The sequence below is a fragment of the Talpa europaea genome, assembly GCF_964194135.1.
Source record: "Talpa europaea genome assembly, chromosome: X".
NCBI classification, from domain to species: Eukaryota; Metazoa; Chordata; class Mammalia; order Eulipotyphla; family Talpidae; genus Talpa; species Talpa europaea.
In genome coordinates, this window is record NC_140081.1 from 48,482,889 (window position 1) to 48,502,111 (window position 19,223).

Genomic DNA, 19,223 nt, shown 5'->3' on the forward strand with positions numbered 1-19,223 from the left:
TTGCTGTCTCCTCTTCCATTCCCCTATACCCCACTCCCCCCGTCCCTCCCTCTCATTCACCACTCTATGCTGGACCTCCCGAATAGCTCTATGGGGATGGCAGAGCAGCCTTGGAAAGGCAGTTCTCAGGGAATTTGTGAGGGTGAATGTGGGCTCATTACTGATGTCCTCTATGAACTGAAGTGGGGCACCCCAATCCCTATGTTGAAGCCCTACCCCCATCATGACTGAATTTGGAGGTTATTAAGGTTAAGTGAGGTTATAAGAGTGGGGTCCTACCATCCGCGAGGACCAGTGGCCTTATAAGAAGAGGAAGTGAGAGCTCTCTCTTTCACATCTTCCACCAGCAAGCCAGAAAGTTCTCACCTGAAATCTACCAGCAGGCACTTGAACTGATCCATGTCCAGCCACCAGAATTTTGGGAAAATGTATTTTGTTTTGTTGAATCATTTTCTATGTAAATGTCCATTATTTGTCTTTGTCATTCTAACTGCTTTACTACACATAATTCCCCCCCAACTCCTTCCTTGTTTGTGTAAATGGCAACATTGTCTTTCTTCCTGGCTGAATAGTATTCCATTGGGTGTCTATGTCACATCTTCTTGATCCAACCCTCCATCAATCTCTTTTCTTTAGCTGAAAATTTCTTCCCTCATATTTTTCTTCAAGATTAATTTCTACCTAAGCACTACATCTTCTTTCCTGTTGCTTTAAGGACCATGCATCCACCAGTGAGCTGTTTCTTACATCTTTAGCTGCTGCCTTCCTACTGATTCCATTCCTTTAGGATACAAGCTGCCCACCTTTTTCCTCCCAATGTGTTCACTTCATTGGCAACCTAGACATACTTCTTGCAACCCCATTTCTGATCTTGCTGCTCTGTTGAAAGCAGAGTGATCTCTGGGTCAGGATATCCAAAAGTCTTTCCCTTTTATCCTTTTACATGTCCCAGAAGCAAAAAACAATTGAGGCTACTCAAAAATCTGCAGATACGGGCCTCCCTAGTGGTGCAAGGGGTTAAGCACCACACTATGAAGGAATCCGCAGCCTCTGCAGCATGAGTTCGATACCCGGCTGGCCAGGGAGCTACCCACATGGTGCAGCAGACCTCTCCTGTCTCACCCGCTACTCCCCTCAGCAGTGTACTTCAGTCAGTCTGCCTGTTCTGCTCTTCTGTTCCCCACTCTGTCTATGGTGAATCCTCTCACCCCCACCTCTGCCTGTACCACAGCTCTTGTATGCATAAATAAATAAGTCTTTAAAAAAATCTGCAGATACCACTCCATTAAAAATATTTTTAATCCTTTAAAAAATAAATTACTCCAGTGAAAGTGTACAATTCAACAGCTTATTCACAGAATTGTACAATCATCATCACCATGAATTTTAGAATATTTTTATTATTTAGAATATTTTAACAGTTACTCCCCATTTCCACCACTCTTTAACCCCTAGCCCATGGCAACTGCTTATCTACTTTCTCCCTCTATGGATTTGTATAGTTTTGATCTTTCATGTAAACGGAATTGTATAATATGTGTTCTTTGGTGACAGGTTTCAACTTTCATCCATGTGTCAGTACTTCATTCCTCTTTCTGGCCAAATAATATCTCACTGTTTGTATATACTCCATTTTGTATATCAGTTGAGGGACAATTATAACTAATATGAGTAATGCTGCTATAGACATTTATATACAAGTTTTGTGTAGACATGTTTTTATTTCTTTTGGGTGTATACTTAGGAGTAGAATTATTGGGTCATATGGAAATTCTATGTTCAAACTTTTGAGGAACTGCCAGACTGTTTTCCATACCACCATTCTACATTCCCACCGGCAGTGTTTGAAGGTTCCAACTCCTCCACATCTTTGCCAATACTTGTCATTTTCTAAATTATATAGTCACCCCAGTGGGTATAAAGTGGCATCTCATTATGGTTTTAATTTGCATTTCACTGATGGCTAATGGTGTTGGGTAGCTTTTCACATCTTATTGGATATTTGTGTATGTTTTTAGAGCAATATCTATGCAAATCATTTGTCCATTTTTAAACTGGGTCATTTGTTTTTTAAGTATTGAGTTTTAAGTGTTTATATATTCTACATACAAGTCCTTATTAGATACATGATTTGAAAAAATATTCTCCCTTTCTATGGACTGTCTTGTCACTTTGTTGATAGTGTTCTTGGAAGCATTAAAGTTTCTAAAATTGACAAAATCCAATTTATCTATATTTTTCTTCTGTTACTTTTGATGTCATAAATAAGAGAGCACTACCTAATTCAAGGCCGTAAAGATTTACAGCTATGTTTTCATCTAAGCGTTTTATAGTTTTGACTCTTATATTTATACTATTTAGATGTAATTTTTGTATATGGTGTGAAGCATGCATGTTGATATTCAATTGTCCCAGCACCATTTGTTGAAAAGACTATTCTTTCCCCATTTACTTGTCTTGGAACCCCTTGTGGAAAAGCAATCAATTGTAAATATTTCTGCCTCTAAACTCCATTCTATTACTGTATATGTCTATCCTCATGCCAGAACCCACAGTCTTGATTATAGTAGTTTTGGAGTAAATCTCGAAGTGTGAGTCTTCCAACCTCGTTCTTCCTTTTCAAGATTCCTTGCGCTATTCTGGGGTGAATTTCTGTATACATTTTAGGATCAACTAGTCAACTTCTACAAAGACGCCAACTGTGATTTCTAGCTCCATTTTGACCATGCTGGCCCTGTCATCTTATCCACCCCCATTATTCCCTGTCTTTGCTAATGACACCCTTTTACTAATGACACTCTCGGTCATCTATGTACAAAACTATGAGACTCTTTCTAATTTCTCCATTTCCCTGATCCTTTTTTAGTTACTAGTGTTGGACCTATCCCTCGCCTATTCCCTTTTCTCCCCCACTCCCATTGAAGCCCTTAGGACCTCCTTCATGGATTACACAGCAAAGCTGACTAATCAATTTCCATGCCTCAAGTCTCTTCACTAATTCATCACACACACACTACCATTAGACTCATTTTCCTTAGGGATGGTTTTGATCAAGTCACTGCCGTACTCAAAACCCTTCAATGTCCCTCCATTTTTTTTTTAGATAGTGCTTAAAATTCACAACCTGACTCCAAGTCTTCATGATCTGATGGCAGCCTACCTTTTAAATCTTAATTTCTAATAACTTTTAAGCCTATATCATTCTGTAGGCAAACTGAACTGTCCATGGTTCACCTTCCTTATCTCACACTTTCTTACAACTACACCTTTTGGCATGCATTTCTTGGTACCTGAAAATCACCTTTCTACATGCCCACATCATATCTGTTCTTTACATGATAGCTAAAATCCCATCTTCTCCATGAATTAAAAAAAATAATAGCAGCTAGTGTTTATTGAGCACTTTATTCATTTATACTGCTGTATGTTCTTTATGTACGTTAGCTCATTTGACTTTCATAAAAATTTATAAGTATCATTAATCCTATTTTTCAGATAGGGGAACCACAGTCCAGGCAGGTTAAGAAACCACATAGCTATAATTAAGTCACAGAGCTGGTTTTTGAATCAGAGTCCATGTTCTAAACTACCACATCATCCTGCTTTCATACATGATGCACTGAGCTACTGTGCATCAAGTGCTGTGCCTGCCACCCCAGCCACATTATTGTGTAGAACAGCAGTCGCAGCCACAACATTATTATTTTTTGAGGGTTAATCTTCCCAAGCTGACCATGTTATTCCTTCATTCTCAAACTTTCAGTGGTTCTGCAAATGTTTAGAAATATGTTACAAATTTTCAGTTGTGAATTCCAACTCCTGCGTGATATCCTTCCTATCCACTTTACCAACGTTTTTGCAACTTGTTCCTCTCATGGAGGAACTTGCACTTGACAGGCCAAACCACTGCCACTCTTTCTATGTAGCTCAGCCTTTCATGACTTTGATCTTGCTGTAACTTCCACGTACAACACAATCTGTGTATATTTAAACTTGACCCAGATTTCATAAACACATCCTCATTCACACACTTTGTAAAGATATAGTAATTAGTTGTCCTCTAGAAGCCAGATCAAATGTTACCACCTCAATTAAGCCTTTTTCTGAAATATTTTCTCTTTTTGAATTCCCACAGCATTCCCCCCTCATGGTTCCTATAACTTTTCATGTTTTATTTTATTCAAATGTGTGACACTATGAATATATATGTGTATCTCTCTATGTATCTAAAATTTCTAAATTTCCATTAACTTTCTTGAGGGTGGAATCAATACTTATACATAGTAGGCATTGAATAAATAGACATCAAAAATGAATAAATGAATGAAATATCACTCCAGTTTTGGGAAACTTTCTCTAACCACTCTACTGTTTGCTACACTGCAAATCATTAATGTTATGTTTTTGGAAGATATAAAATCCTTAACCAGAAGGGAGGGTAGGACAGGTTTCTCATTACACTATACTAGCAACTTCCCTATAAACACACAAGATATTCATTTGAAATGTCCTTTCTCAATGAGAAACCCTATCCCTGGCTACTCAGCAGTCTGGTTTTCAGATAGGGCTGTGCAAATGAAGAGGCTAGGTGGAAGCAGCTGTTTCTGTAAGGCATTGACTTGGGGCAGGCGGTTGGTGCCTTAAGAGCAGAAAAGCCAGAGTTGATGACATTAATGCTTTTAGATAAAAAAACAAAACTGTCGAGTTACCCCTTTTCTTTCACTGCAGCAGGACAGACCACAGCTTGCATGGTAGACACTGGTGCCACTCTGTTGCTAATACTAGGGACAGAACCTGTTTTTGTTTTGTGTTTTTAAATACTTAAAGTCCTAACAGACTCATCCGAAGGCAGTGGGATGCCAGGGAGATAGCGTTCCTGTTATCTTTACTTAATGCTGGTGATAGGATCTGGTGAGCCACACTTGCCCCTCTGGCCAGGCCTCTGATTGGTGCAGGCTCCCAGCAGGTTCCATCTCCTGACTTCCTAGCATGCAAACCAGCCTAGACTAGCCTTATCCTCCTGTTTTCCAACAAACACTCTCAGCACTCTCTGGAGACTTCCTCAATAGATTAAAGAAATGAGGAGTTCACAGTTAAAAGACCAAGAAGGGTAGGATGCAGAGGGAGAGAAGAGAGAAATATTTGTTATTAATGCTGTGAGCACTCAAAGTCAGCCTGAGAAAAGTTAATGACAGTAGCAAAGCCCCCTCTCTACGATATAAAATTTAAGTCTATTGCATTGGATGGGATTCAGAGAGGGATTGTGTTCAAGAGCCACATTATCGCTAATAAGTCCCAAATGTTTTTTCTAAATTCTCAATCGGATCTCAACTCAGGTACTGCTGACTCATTCTTCAAAAACTCAATCTGCCAAAAACCAAACAAACAAAAAAATCCAAACCCCTCAACCTGCCAGAGGATGCAGCATATGGTGAATGCCTGAGTGATTCCTGAGTCTCTGTTGCAAATGGTTCAGGGTTGCAGAGAAATGGGACATGTGTGTGTGTGTGTGTGTGTGTGCGTGTGTGTGTGTGTGTGTGTGTCGTGCGTAGGGGGCTCTCTGTGATGAGGACTATGCTTCATTTTGTTTGGGGCCATGGGTGCTTCTTGGATATATTTAATTTCCTATAAGTTTCTCTTTCTGCTTTTAGCATCAGACAAGCTGTACTGTTTCCATGAACATGTCTAATAAAAAACAAAACAAAACCCCAAAAGCCAAGAAATTGAAAAAACAAACCTCAATCTCCTAAATCCCACAAACAAACAGCCCTCACATCTCTTTTTTGCTGTTTTAATTTTTGAGATGCAATTTCCTAACATTTTGTAAGTACATATTTTCTCTCATTGTTGAGTCCATTATATAGAAACGTCTAATTGGCATCTCTTTCTAACATGCCTTGCAGTACGCAATTCCACTCATCAATTATATGTCACCTTGGCAACAAAAAGGGTTGTGCACTATTTTTAGCTTATTATTACTTATCTCTTTACCCCTTTGAAGGAAGCCATTCTCATTCACACAGGAGAAAGGGAGTTATCCAGAATTAAAGGACCTTACCAGTTGCCTAGAGTGAATCATCAGAGCTAGAATTAGAGCACCAACTCTAATTTGAATCCATTGCTCTTTACCAAACCCCAGTGCTCTCTGGCTCTCCTGCTGAAGGACAAGAGAACTGAGCAAGCAGAATGTATCTGCTTGTTTAGTCAGGCAGGGGTTGAGGTGGGTAGAGAGGCAGACTGGTTTGGAGAGCTAAGCTAAAACCACCACCAGAAAGAAAAAAAAAAAACAACAACACCCCAAATGGAAGAAGACTTAAGAGTCCTACTGCTCGCTGTACTAATGACTCCATTAGGACTAGGGCAGGTCATGTCACCGTTCTGTCACCACCAGGCCCACGCACACAACACAGCTTGCTTTCTGCTCTATGTCACATTATTTGCACATCCATCTCCTTTGCAGCCGCCACAACACAGAGCTCGGGGAGAACATTGCACTTGGGGTCAGACAAAGTTGGATAGAGTGCCTGCATGCCTGCGTGGACAAATCACTTCTCTTCTCTGAACCTCAGTTTCCTTTTCTGCCAAACAAGAATAGCCTGTTCCTCACAGGGTTATCTTGAGGATGAAATGATTCACATTTGTGAACGTGTTCTCCTAGTACCAGGCACATGGAAAACACGCCCTGATGTGAATGAATAAATGAATGAGCTGACTTTCGAGTGCTATGTTAATTTTTTCAGCCCACTAGGAAGGACACGGTTGAGTTCAGCAGAGCACTCCACAGCAGTGACTTCAGTGACTTCCTGCAATAGTGCTTTAATGGTCCCCAAAGGCAGAAAGAAATTTCACAGTGTCATTGCCCAGTTATACCTGTCCTGGGAATACAGTAATTCCTTTCCCAGTGCTGCCAATTTATTACCTTTCACCAAACAGAAAATTCACTTTAAGGGACAGGAACATAAGTTCCTGTTTGTGAGATAGAGATTGGGAGAACACATTATTAAAATGGAAAAGGACTTCTCTGATTTCTTAGGCAAAAAATCAGATTTAAAGCCAAATAGCTATTTGGCCTTTGCAGACCCTAGATAGTGATGCCCTTGGGGGAAAGGGGTGAGCTGGAGTCTTTCCCAGCTGTAGTTACAACATTTGTCTATCTCCTGCCTGTGCTATGCTCTCTGTGCTCAGTTGTTGCCCTCGGAGCCCTGAAGAATTCACAATTTACCTAGAGCACAGTTTAATACAGCCAGGTAGAAATAGAGGCCTATATCTCTGGTTCTCATTTCCTAATCATATTTTCTACACTCCCTCTAAACCTGATACCTTTTCTTTTTCAATTCAATTGCTCTGATTTTCAAACTTAAGTGGACAATAATGATTTGTTAACAATAAACATGCCCCGGCACTTCCCTCACCCTTCTTTACCCTGGAGGGCCTCCCTAAGATTCAAAGCTGAAACCCTGCCATATAGTTCACACCTGGTGCAGCTCATCAAAATATAATATCCTTTCCCAGATGATTGGAAATCTCTGCGATGCCGTCACACAATGAGGTGTGCAAGAAAGAGTTTGGGGATTGATTTTCATCATTAACTTGATATTGCATGGTTTTTGTGGGACTTAAAAAGAAATGCATTTTTATTACTTTTAAGTACTACACACAGAGTAACTCCAACTCATCATATTTTAACAGTTATTTTTCTGGGGCAGGATGTATTTTAAACATGCCTATGTTAGAGTGTCTGGTGGATCATTTAGGATCAGTGTCCTGTTGCTTGATGAAATCCAGATCACTTCAATGAAATCCAGATGGGGAAACTGGTTCTCTGGCAACGGCTGCCAGATCTTCTCCGTATGAAATCTCTCTAGTCTGTATGCAAATTCAAAACTCCATATCCTGGAAATCCCAAACCAATCAAGTGGCGCTCCGCTTCTTAGTTACTGGACTAAACACAGGGAAGCGATTCATTCTTCCCTGAGGAAATAAGCATTTCTTACATACATCTATCTTGGCACAAAAAGGGCTGGCTAAGCAAATTAATAGTGTAAACAGGATTGCACTGGGGAATGTTTGTCCTACTTAAGAGAATAAACTTTTTATTCACTTTGTGCACATCCACTTACATACAAATAATTGATATGCTAATTACAAATGATTCTTTAAGCCCCTTCCCCGAGGTGCTGTATGATGTTGTTAGTCTAATTTGAATTACTAGCATGTCCACTGCTTGAAAGTAATAAAAATGCATTTAAAAATATTCCATGATTCAGACCGGCTTTCCTCTAATTAGGCTGAGTTAGTGAGGCTTGCCTATTTAAATAGGATATTTTTCTACTTCATCCCTAAAATATTTAAGAGGGTCTCACCCACACCCACTCCCAACCCCTCACCTTCCTCTTCAGAAGTCTCCTGCTCAGAACAGCACCCACCAACTCCTTCATCTCCCGCTCCCTAGGCACTGTCTGGAGTACTGGCATGAACACACACCCTTTCCCGTGTCAACTTGTTAGGTGGTTATTTGACTTTTCTTGAGGAATTCTTTGGGGTTTTTTGATCTTTTAAGTTCCTGTGAGTAGGACTCTTTCCAGACGGTGCAACGGGTAACCGTGCAGGGTGTAAAGTCCAGCTGAATTTAGCATCAGGTCTTTGATTTAATGTAATCTCTGTACAGGCCCTGTCAACAGGACACAGCGAGTGAGCTCATCAGTCCTGGCGGCTGCTGGTGTATGGCCATGTCAGGCGCACTCATTCAAAGCTGTAACATGTGAAAGCAGACCTAAAGGGGAGTTTTTCTAGGCTAGATCGAAGGAGCAGAACACCACTGAAAGAAAATGGGAGGGGGAGGAGAACTAGGATGGAGTAGGGTACAAGGTGGAGAGAGCAGTTGAGAGGAGTAATAAGAATTTTGTTAGAATGTTCCAGCCAGCACAGCTGTACAGTCAGAGTAGCTACGTGAAAGGGTGTAATTCTCAACTTTTCCTTTTCTAAGCAAGGTCTTCATGTCTCTGGAGAGTTTCAGAGAATGTTCTAGTACCAGAACCTATTAAAACTGCTATGGAAGAATCAGGGCACTTTCTCCGGAGGGCAGGGGTCAATTCGGCAAAAGGACAGGAAATGTGCACACCAGAGCGAAAAAAAAAAATCCACAGATTTCCAGGATTGTCCTCCTTGACTGAAATGAAAAAAAAAAAAAAATATTGCCCATGAAGATGGCTGGCAGTGTGGGAGGGGGACTGACACAGTATCAGGGTTACTTGGTACAGCAGTCCGGAACTGGCTACAAGAGACACTGAACAAGGGGGTTAAGAGAAGAATATGAGAACTGTCCTATCAACCTGGATTATTTATTTATCTTTATTGATCTCTTGTTTTCTTTTTATTTTTTATCATTGAAGTACCATTATTTTACATCCTTGTTAGTGTTTTGACCATATAGGATTTCTCCCCTCGGGGATAGTCACCTTAGTACTCCCACCACCGGATTTAAAGCTCCAAAAGATCAAGCAAGGTTAAAAAAAAAAAAAAAAAAAAAAAAAAAACAACAGTTCACTGCAACCCTAGCCAAGTACTGGGGCACAGGCAGAGGGAGGTCACTGACAAGAGTGTTCAGGACAACTCAGATAATTAAGCACAAATTATTCGATGTTCTTAGGCACTTAATGGTGTTTGAATTTAGTATTTTAAAAGGCACATCAAACTAGGAACAATAAATGAATGGCCCACTTTGGCCTCATTTCCACCTATGGCTAACATTAACAGCGAATTTAATTAGTGTCTGAGTCATCCATTTTCCAGAAATGATAGGCAAATTTACATCTGTCATATCACATAGAGGTAGGATAGAAGTTTATCAAATAGAATAAAAGCATTTAATACAAATATATTACTTATAGAGGGCTGAGTGCAAAGTACAAGGCTTATAAAATGAATTAGCAGCTTCTGCTACCTTTACCACTGGGTCAAAGTGAGCTAGTGATGGTCAAGGTGGTGAAGCTGTGATCCAACAGAAGAGAGGAAGAATAATTCTATGAAGAATTTTCACCAGCTCTCAGATTCTGATTAAAATGGGGGTGAAGGTGGAAGTATGGCTATATAATTATTTGTTCTCAAATGCAAATTTCTAGCTTTCTTCCCTTCTTATCAAATGAGAGTTTCAAGAAATTGGTATTGCTTGAAATATTTATGTACATATGTGGATATATGTGGAGTTTTTGCCACATGATCAAGTCTAAAAGAATAAGCTATAATTGTTGGGTTTTCTTTCACTGAGGATCTATCTTAATGCTTCTAAACCTGAATAGTCTGGAGTCCATGTTGAAGATAAATTCTAGACGACTTATCACTATAATGAAAGAAAAACTCATCATCATTAAAACATCTCATCTTTAAATGTTAACATAAAAAGTCAATAGCAAAACAAAACATTTCATTTAAATGTCTTTTAGTGACATTCCATTGCTCTGATTTTATTCCATTGATATTTGGATGAACAGCTTATAGCACGGATGGAGAATCTCTACCCTACATGTAGATAGAGCCAGGACCAAAAGATGATATAAATTATGTCTACAGTTGCAAAAATGCATAATGTTAAAAATCTTTAGTAATGACTAGTTTAAAAGGAAACCACATGAAAAGGATGTAATTCCATAAGAGCTCTATAAAGGGACATGTCACACTATTCATTTTCTAAAGAAGGAAGTCAGAATTTTCTCCATTGAAAATTAAGGAAAAAGTAGATTTATAGAATCTCCAGGTTTCCAAATATTAATTAGGAATTTAAAATCTAAGAAGTAAAAGATGATCAAATGAAAAAGAGCAAATACATATTTAATAGAATTCCTGTCACAGGCAGGAAGCTAAGCTCCAGTGTGTAGTGACCACATCTGTCTTGTTTATTACCAGCAATGCCTAGTATAGTGTCTGGTACAGAGAAGACATTCAATAAATATTTGCAGAATTCATGAACAGTGTCATCATACTTAAAGATACACAAAATCCTGATGAAGCATGATCACTTCCCCTTTTCTTCTTCTTAATTAACATTTCAAAAATCCTATGGAGTATCTTGAGGTGCTCGATTCTTGCGTAGGAAGGTCAGTGACATCAGAGAAATGAATTTTGGCCCCAGAACAACAGGAACAGTTCCTGTGCTTAAATATAATGATCTTGTATTTCAGAGGCCATGTCAGGGTCTAAGGAATTTTCTCCCACACTAAATATACACCACAGAGGCACTATATTAAGTATTGGTGACATTTTTTTTTCTTTGTTGGATGGCAGTGGAGCTCAGGATAGATGGACAGAGGAATTCCCCATAGGGAAAAAACAAACTAGATCTTTAATGACCCTGTTGTCCTAGAAAAGAGTTCTTTCTGGGTGGGCTACTCTGGTTAGCCTATGCACAATAGAATTAACATTTGGGGGAAAAAAAGCAGTTGAAGAGCTATAAAAAATATTTAAAATAGAAAAGTATAGTTTTACTGTCATAAAAGAAAGGAGGCAAAAACACTAAGTTGTTTTTTCACTTCTGGAATCTGGATTTTTCTTTAGACTGGTGTTTTTTGATGGGGACAAAAGTTTTTTTCTTTTAATTTTGAGTTGTAGAGTAAAGGCATAGACCTCAAAGAAAACAAGCTAAGGACCAAATACAGGTAGGTTCTTATTTTAGTAACTACCGTTATGAACTCTAGGACATGAGAATCCGATTATTTCTCTGGTCTGGTGATAGCTCTTATTAGCAAACTTTTACATATGTGAATATAAAGACTGCTATTTCTGGTTTGCCTTTCATAAGTCCTCTTCCTTGAGCAGTCTGGTTAACAATGTGTTTTTCTTTTGGTGAAATATTTATGCAGTGTCTGCACTTAATTATCTTAGAAAGTTGAGTAGTTGAGTATTATTAATGAAATGTGAACTTCCCCCAAATGATGAACTATCAGCTTCAGTATATTTTCTATCCATGCATATGATAAGCTTTTCTGGGAGATATACACTAATGATTGGACGCTCAGTAAAGAATGCTTTCTAGCTGATGGGGCTTTAAAATGAAGTCGAAAGTTTAAAGTTTAAACCCAACTCTGAATTTCTTCAAATGATGCATATGTGAGGACCGCTCATGACGGTGAGTCCTTTGGTCCCCCTGAGATTTGGGGTTTCAGAGTGGTATTTATCCAAACCTCTCTTAAGCCGACAGCAAAGAAGGGTTTGTTTTTGTTCTCTCCCACAGTCCTTAACTATAAATACTCCCCAAGTCATCAGCATTTTAAGTAACAGATTAAGCATTAAGACTGTCTCACATTGTGTTCAAATATAATCAGAGAGCAAACAGGTTAAACATAGGTGGCGCAGTATTTCCTCTGAGATGATGCGATCTGAGAACAAGAAAACTGCCCCTTTGGCATAACAGCCTTCCTCTCCCATCAAATTTAGTATGTGCCATCCTTACAAGCATGAGCACTGCCACATGAGGTTGTCAGTCCAGGTCTGTCTTGGCTTGGGCAGCCAGGAGCCAGCAGCTTAGTTATAGGAGGAGGTGGCCTCAGATGACAATTTCCTCTTGAAAAGTGGGTGGTTGTTGCTCTGCTATATCCTTAGAACAGAAAGCTCATGCATGGGCCTTGGGCTGCTTGGAACTTGGTTCTTACTCTGCTTTGGACTCAAGTTGTTATGGGGAGGTCGGTCTCCACTTTCCCCCATATTCACTCCCTTCCATGGACTCCTCACCCCCCCACCATGATTACGATCCTGTTCTACTCTTGGCAAGTTCGCAAAGGTTAAGCACATGTGTTAGGAGCATGGACATTAGAATTAGACAGCCTTGGAGCCTTGGAGTGGACTCTCACCCTCAACCATTTGCTCTGTGTGTGACAGGGCAAATTGCTTAACCTATGTGTGCCCCATATTTCCATTGGAAATGCAGCTCCTCCCTGCCTCAGTGGGTTGGTGTAAGGGACATAGTAGATTATGATGTAAAGCTGTTTATGTCACTCAGTGCATGACACATGGTTAGCCCTCATTAGGCATCAATTTTCATTTCTGCTAGATCCAGATGTTTGCACTAATTTTATTTAAATTATTACTTTGCTGTAGTCTTGTTTCCTCTGATTGTTGTATCTGCTGAACTGCATGTTTCTTAAAATCAGGAGAAAGGTGCTCATACTTCCATGTTGAGAATATAATAATTGCTTGATTAATACTTATGTTGATTTATTTAGTTCCTACTGTATTTGGGGCATAAAATTAAGTATTGGACCACAGAAGTATGCATATTTAAGGAATTTATGATTGAATAAAGAATTCAAAAACAAAAACAAAAACTTTATCTATGTGTTCAAGTAGCCAAAGGGGGGGGGTGTCTTCATGCAAATCAAAAATAGGATAGAACGCTATCGCCTCTATATTGGGCCCATAGCATCTATTTGAAGGAGATGTGCTGACAAGAGCAATCTTTTCATTCCTGTATGCTAGTTAATACAGGGCTCTACTGGTAAGAGTAACTCCAGAAGCTACCATGGGAAGCTTTGGGCAATTAGTGACCTTGCCCTTCTAAATCAGTATTGAATGGACTAAGGAGCTCTGACTCCTTTGGTATTAAAAACATTGATGTAAAGATTCTGTAACTGGCCTATTAAAAAAAAAAAGAATCCCTAAACCACCTTTAGAATATAAGAAGGATGTGTTAAACCTTAACATGAAACCATTAGGTTTTTACCTGACTACTTGGCAGTCTCAAAAAGAAAACAGCAGAGGAAAGGGGTGGGGGAAGGAAGAGAGGAAGGGAGGGGGAGGGAGGGAGAGAAGTGAGGAAGGAGAGGAAGATGTTTCATGAATCCTACAGTGAGAGGCAGTTCAGGAGCAAACTAGAAACTGGGTGGCAAATGAACATTAGTGCATCTTGTAAATTAGCAGCAATAAGCAGTCCTATTTTTTTAAATCACACGTAAGGAGTGAGCTAGCAAATCAGTAGGCTCCTGGAACAAAAAGGATGAAAAGGAGGTAGCAGACATGCTGAATAAGCTTTTTTAACATGAGGAAGCCTATGTCTACTGTATTTTTGAGGTAGATGGGTCAAAGGTTATAATGGCAAATGTGCATGAGACTCTGGTCCCAAGACACAAACGAGAAGTAGTCACAAGCACAATGACCGAGTAATCTAGTGATCACTTGGACCAAGTGAGTGATCTAGTTACCAGGGCTGACCTGCTTCCAAACGGTTTTGTTGGCAATACTGTTTTGTTTCTCATGCCCCTCCCCTCGCATTACCCAATTTCTGCTCCTGTGAATGTTCAGGGTGCTCACACTGCAAACTGTGCAAAATCAAGTGTCAAGAAAAGCTCCGCAAACCTACACCTGTGTGGCAGAGTGAGGGTGAGGAGGTAAACCTGTTCCAAAATTCCATTTAAAAGCTGATTATTAACTGTAGAATGAAAGTATGTTTTCCTGTTAAAGAAACTTCTGGTATTAGTGCAACAGAAGGGGGAAATGCTGGGGTCAGGGAGTCTCCCTGGCACTCCTGGAATCAGAGGTGCCGTCAGGTAATGCCCTGACCAGACTTGACTTCTGAAGGAAATAGAAGGGAAAAGTTCTAGTAGTGCTAATGGAAACCTGGAACCCGGCATCCTAGGTGATCACCAAGTAGATTGCTGATGTGGCTCCACAGGCAAAAGGAGCCTTGGGAACAATAAACTGATGAGTGTCTGGGACTGTTAGAGTGTGACTGAGGGGTAACCTGGGCCCCCCCAAATTGCATGGTCTAAAGGGGTCCGACCATCTGTGCGCACAAAGACAAAGCATACTCTTAGTGTAAAAGAACTTTAATAGGATTAGTGTGCACAGAGAGAAAAGAGAAGAAAGGCTAATAGTTTCCCAATAAAACACCCCGTTACCCATCCCCTTGTGGGTAAATGCCCAACCAAACAGGGTTGGCCCAAAGTGGGGCCACTGAGGCCCAAAAGCTTGCCACAAGTTTAAGGTACGTTCTGGTGGGGATCCACAGGAAAGGGGCAGAAAGGGGCAGGCTAGTCTGGGACAAAAAGAGCAAAATCAAAGTACCAATCCAGGTAACAGCCGCCATGGTCAGCCTCCCCTCGTGTCTCTCCCAAATGTCTCCTTCCCTGTCCCCCAAGTCCCTGGTGCAAGTCCAATATTGAGAAGCCAAAGAGCCCTTCTCCATGGGTCTCCCCAGAGCCCACCTGCCTCTTATGTTATGTGGCTTCATCTGGTGGTTCGGCTCCACCCTTGTTAAGTGGGCCGGATACGGTACCACCTCCAACAGTGCTTTAGCAGGCAAGCTCCCAGATACGAAGGAACCCTGGCCTCTTGTACGCTAGGCTGGGGCTGGCAAAGGGAAATCGTGTGTGATCTTCCATGGATCTTTTTTGGGGGGCTAAGCTCACTTTTAAAATGTTGCTAATTAAGTTTGTATGCCACGTCTATTTTTAAACATGAATTATAAGGAGTTAAAAAAAACTTAAATCATGTACTAGGAGCAGTTTAGAGAGAAAAAATATATAGGAGAGAAACATTTTTTTTTTTGATTGAAGAAGGGTAAATAGACATCTTTGCAGGTGGGCACTGGAAAATCCTCAAATCTACGGATGACACTCAGTGAGATGCCAAGTTAGTGGGGGAATAAAGGAAGCTCTTGGGAGGTTTTATGATGGGCAGATGAGCTCAATAGGGGCACGCCTAAGGTAACCCATTTAGGGAGGGTCAGATAGTACAAACTACATTTGCAGGAAGGTAAATGCTGTCTTTTCAATGAAGACCCAGGAAAGAGCTCTAGGAAACCCAGGGGAAGGCACTGAGAATGACCCAGCTTCCCAGTATGGCAAAAATAAAAAATTAAAAAGGCAAAAAATTATGGGTCATTATCAAGAATGGGATTTAAGGAAAAACAAAAGAATTCTCCTTTTACACAAAACAATAGGATATGTTTATTGGTAAAGCTGCATAAGCAACTCTGATCTGCCCTGCTCAGGGACAAAACAGAGCCTTGGGGGAACAAAGGAGGGCAATTAAAACCAACAGTCCATTGTACCGAGGGTACTTTGGTGGGGGGTGTGGCATAGTAGCAACACCTGAAGGGGGAGAGCCTATACCTCTAAAATACAAACAACAAATAAATACAAAAAAAAATGGCCAAAAAACCGATCAGTGGCATGCTTTAAAAAAAAAAAAAAAAAAAAAAGCCTTTTCAATCTGGCAATACAGAGGCTAGCGCTGCTGGATGATAACCTGGCTGGCCAAATCTCTGCAGCTAAGAGGCCCCTTTGACGCATAAAGTTTTTATTTTTCAGTATTTCCACTTTGTCGATAAAATTCCCAGAGATGGCAGTCAGTGCATGTTCCTTTGGGAAGTCCCTGTTTCCACTATAGGCTGGGAGAAATCTGAGCTCAGTGGGGGAGGGAGCTAAAGCATCTTAGTCCCCTTTACTTACCTTGAACAATGTTGACTGGCTGGCTTCTAGTCACACTCGCTAATGCCAGCAGTGACTCTGTACCGACCAATCTCAAGTTTTATAAGCAGGAGTTTAGGTTTCCCATTCTCTCCCTTCCCCCAAACTCTGTAAGGCTTTTCTGTCCCCAATGGTCTACACATTGGCCAACTGTCTGCTCAGAAGTGGCCGTAATTTAATCCTTAACCATACAGTAAAGAAAAAGATTTCTGACTCCAATTTTAACACAACAGATAGAACTCAAGAACTCATAATAAAGAACTCTTTAATATTCACACCAGTGGATGGAAGCAAATCTCCATCATGGAAAAATGAAATGGAACCGTCCAGGCTAATACATGCAGGTTTTAGCTAACAAAGTAGCAGACACGTTATTCTCCAGGGCAGCTCAGCAGCCCTGCTAAGGACAGCTGGAATCATTACGGGTAGTAGGTGAGAGCAAACCTACAGAGTGGCTCTGGTCCAGCCACTTGGTCCTCCCACAAATAGAGGACAGCAGCCTCACAAAATAAGCATAATGAACACAATACAAAAGCAACATGGATATACAGTGGCTTCCTTTTCAAATTGTCCCTTAAAAACAAGATTTCTGTGAGATTGGAGGCCATTTCTTCCTACAGCAATGTAATCCACTGGTTACTGGATCAGCATTATTGCCATACCTTTCACAGATGTGGTAATACTTCTCGTCCTGAATACCATCTTGAATGGGCACATTTACACTGTAGTACCGTCCCTTTCCTAAGCCGACATCAGACATATCACCTGTTCCTGCAAAAGAGAAGAGCATGCAAACACTTTTAAGGCATGCGAAATAGAAAGCTTGAAGGATTCTCTGATAGAAATTCAGAAGACCGAAAGGTCTTAGGAGAGCAATGAATTGGTGATGGTTTTTAAGGGAATGAAAATAAGAAAAATAATATGGGGAAATATCTGTTGTAAACAACAGATAATTGGTGATGGTGAGAATGTTGGGGAGCAGGAAAAACATAGAAAAAGAAAAAAACCAGAGTTTCCTTCTTGCTGGATCAAATTATAAAAAAGAGATTAAGTCCTTGGCTTGATTTGTCATGTATCTTAGATTGACAAAATATTAGTATATCAATGCAATTATCAGGATGCTAGGAGTTACACAGGGTATCTGATAGTACAGTAAGTGCAAGTGAGCTATTAACAGTCCATAAAAATCACCTGGAAAAAGAAATAGCATTACATTCCTGTTATCATTGTCATCTGATGTGACCTGTGTTAGATTTTGCATAGAGTAGCACTAATAAGGTATTAACAGCATCCAAATGTAATGTATAAGAAACATATAGAAGAACTGCAGTATTTATTTCTCAAATGTAATACTCTGCAAACAGATCACTTGCCTGGGAAAAATCCTGGGGAGAATTTGTGCAGGGACACCGTCATGACTTTGGAGGTGAAACTGAAGGCATCTTCAACGCCTACCAAAGAAAGAAATGGCAGAAGAATCACTTCATATATACAACTCCTGTTTTCGACAATTGAAATTCTAGAAAGCAGCTGTAGGAAGGATAAGGGATGAAAAGGCAGCAATAATAAAGGCAACAAGTTGAAGACTAGAAGTAATAAAGTCCTTTTGTGACAGTGTAATCCCTATAGGAAGGGAATGTTCCAGGTTCCCTGCCCCATCTAAGGAAGGGAGGAGCTGAGCAGCAAGGGAAAACTAAGCAGGACAGGGAGGATGAAAGAGGAAGAAGGAGAAGACCTGGAGGAAGTATGTGGAGCAGAGACACATGTGAAGAAGAAGCCACACTTGCTTCTCGGCCTTGGACTTGTACCGGGGACTTAGAGGACATGGAAGGAGACACTTGGAAGAGACAGAGACGTGGGTGAGAGGCCCGCGGGGAGGCTGACAATGGCAGCCTTTATCTTAACTTGTATTTTGATTTTGCTCTTTTTCTTCCAGACTTGCCTGGCTGTTCTGTCCCTTTCCTATGGGTCCCCACCAAAAGGTGACTTAGACGTGTGGCAGGCTTTCAAGCCTCAGTGGCCCTGCTTTGGGTCCAACTCTGTTTGGCTGGGCTTTTACTCACAAGGGGATGGGTAACTTAGGGTGTTTCCTGGGGAAACTCTTTTAACTATATATTTTTTCTATTCTACTCATTGTTGCACACTAATTCTATTAAAGTTCTTTTCTACTGAACATCTTATGCTAAGACTAAGAGGATGTTTTGTCTTGATGGAGTGGATGACAGAACCCATTTAGAGCAGGCAGGTTTGGGGGACCTGGGGTGCTCCTCATTTTGCCCATTAACGCTTTAGTCTCTGATCTCTGTCACTACAGGATGATGTAGAACTTTGGACCCAAGTGAAGTTTTGGGGTTCCTTTTCAAGTTCATGGCAAATTATAAGCAGACTTCCCTTTTCCAAGCTGAGGGATGTCCAGACTCTCTTTGCCAACTCGTTTTATTATTTTTTTTAATATTTTTATTTATTTATTTATTTAATAGAATTCTTACATCATTTTTCATCTTTGCACAATGTATGCATTTTCATTTTTGTTATACTCCCCATACAATTGCACTCCCCCTTATTTTTTTATTTAAATATTTTATTTTATATAATTCTTGCATCTTTTTTCATCTTTGCACAATGTATGCATTTTCATTTTGGTTATATTCCCCATATAATTGCACCCCCTCTTATTTTGACTCTAGTCCTTCCTTTCCCCGCCCCTGTTTTAAAAGGTAGAAAATGTTAGAGCTTAGAATTGAGGCATCATCAATAGAACCAAAT

General features: G+C 40.3%; 1 protein-coding gene across 1 annotated transcript in view; it reads right to left on the reverse strand.

Moving 5' to 3' along the window:
- Nucleotides 1–19,223, reverse strand: part of HDAC8 (histone deacetylase 8) — a gene marked incomplete at its 3' end in the record, with an annotated part of 230,279 nt that overhangs the window by 115,757 nt on the left and 95,299 nt on the right. Inside the window, 2 exon segments of the mRNA XM_084258384.1 lie at nucleotides 17,120–17,228; nucleotides 17,831–17,908. Of these exon segments, the coding sequence (XP_084114510.1) occupies nucleotides 17,120–17,228; nucleotides 17,831–17,908 (187 nt within the window).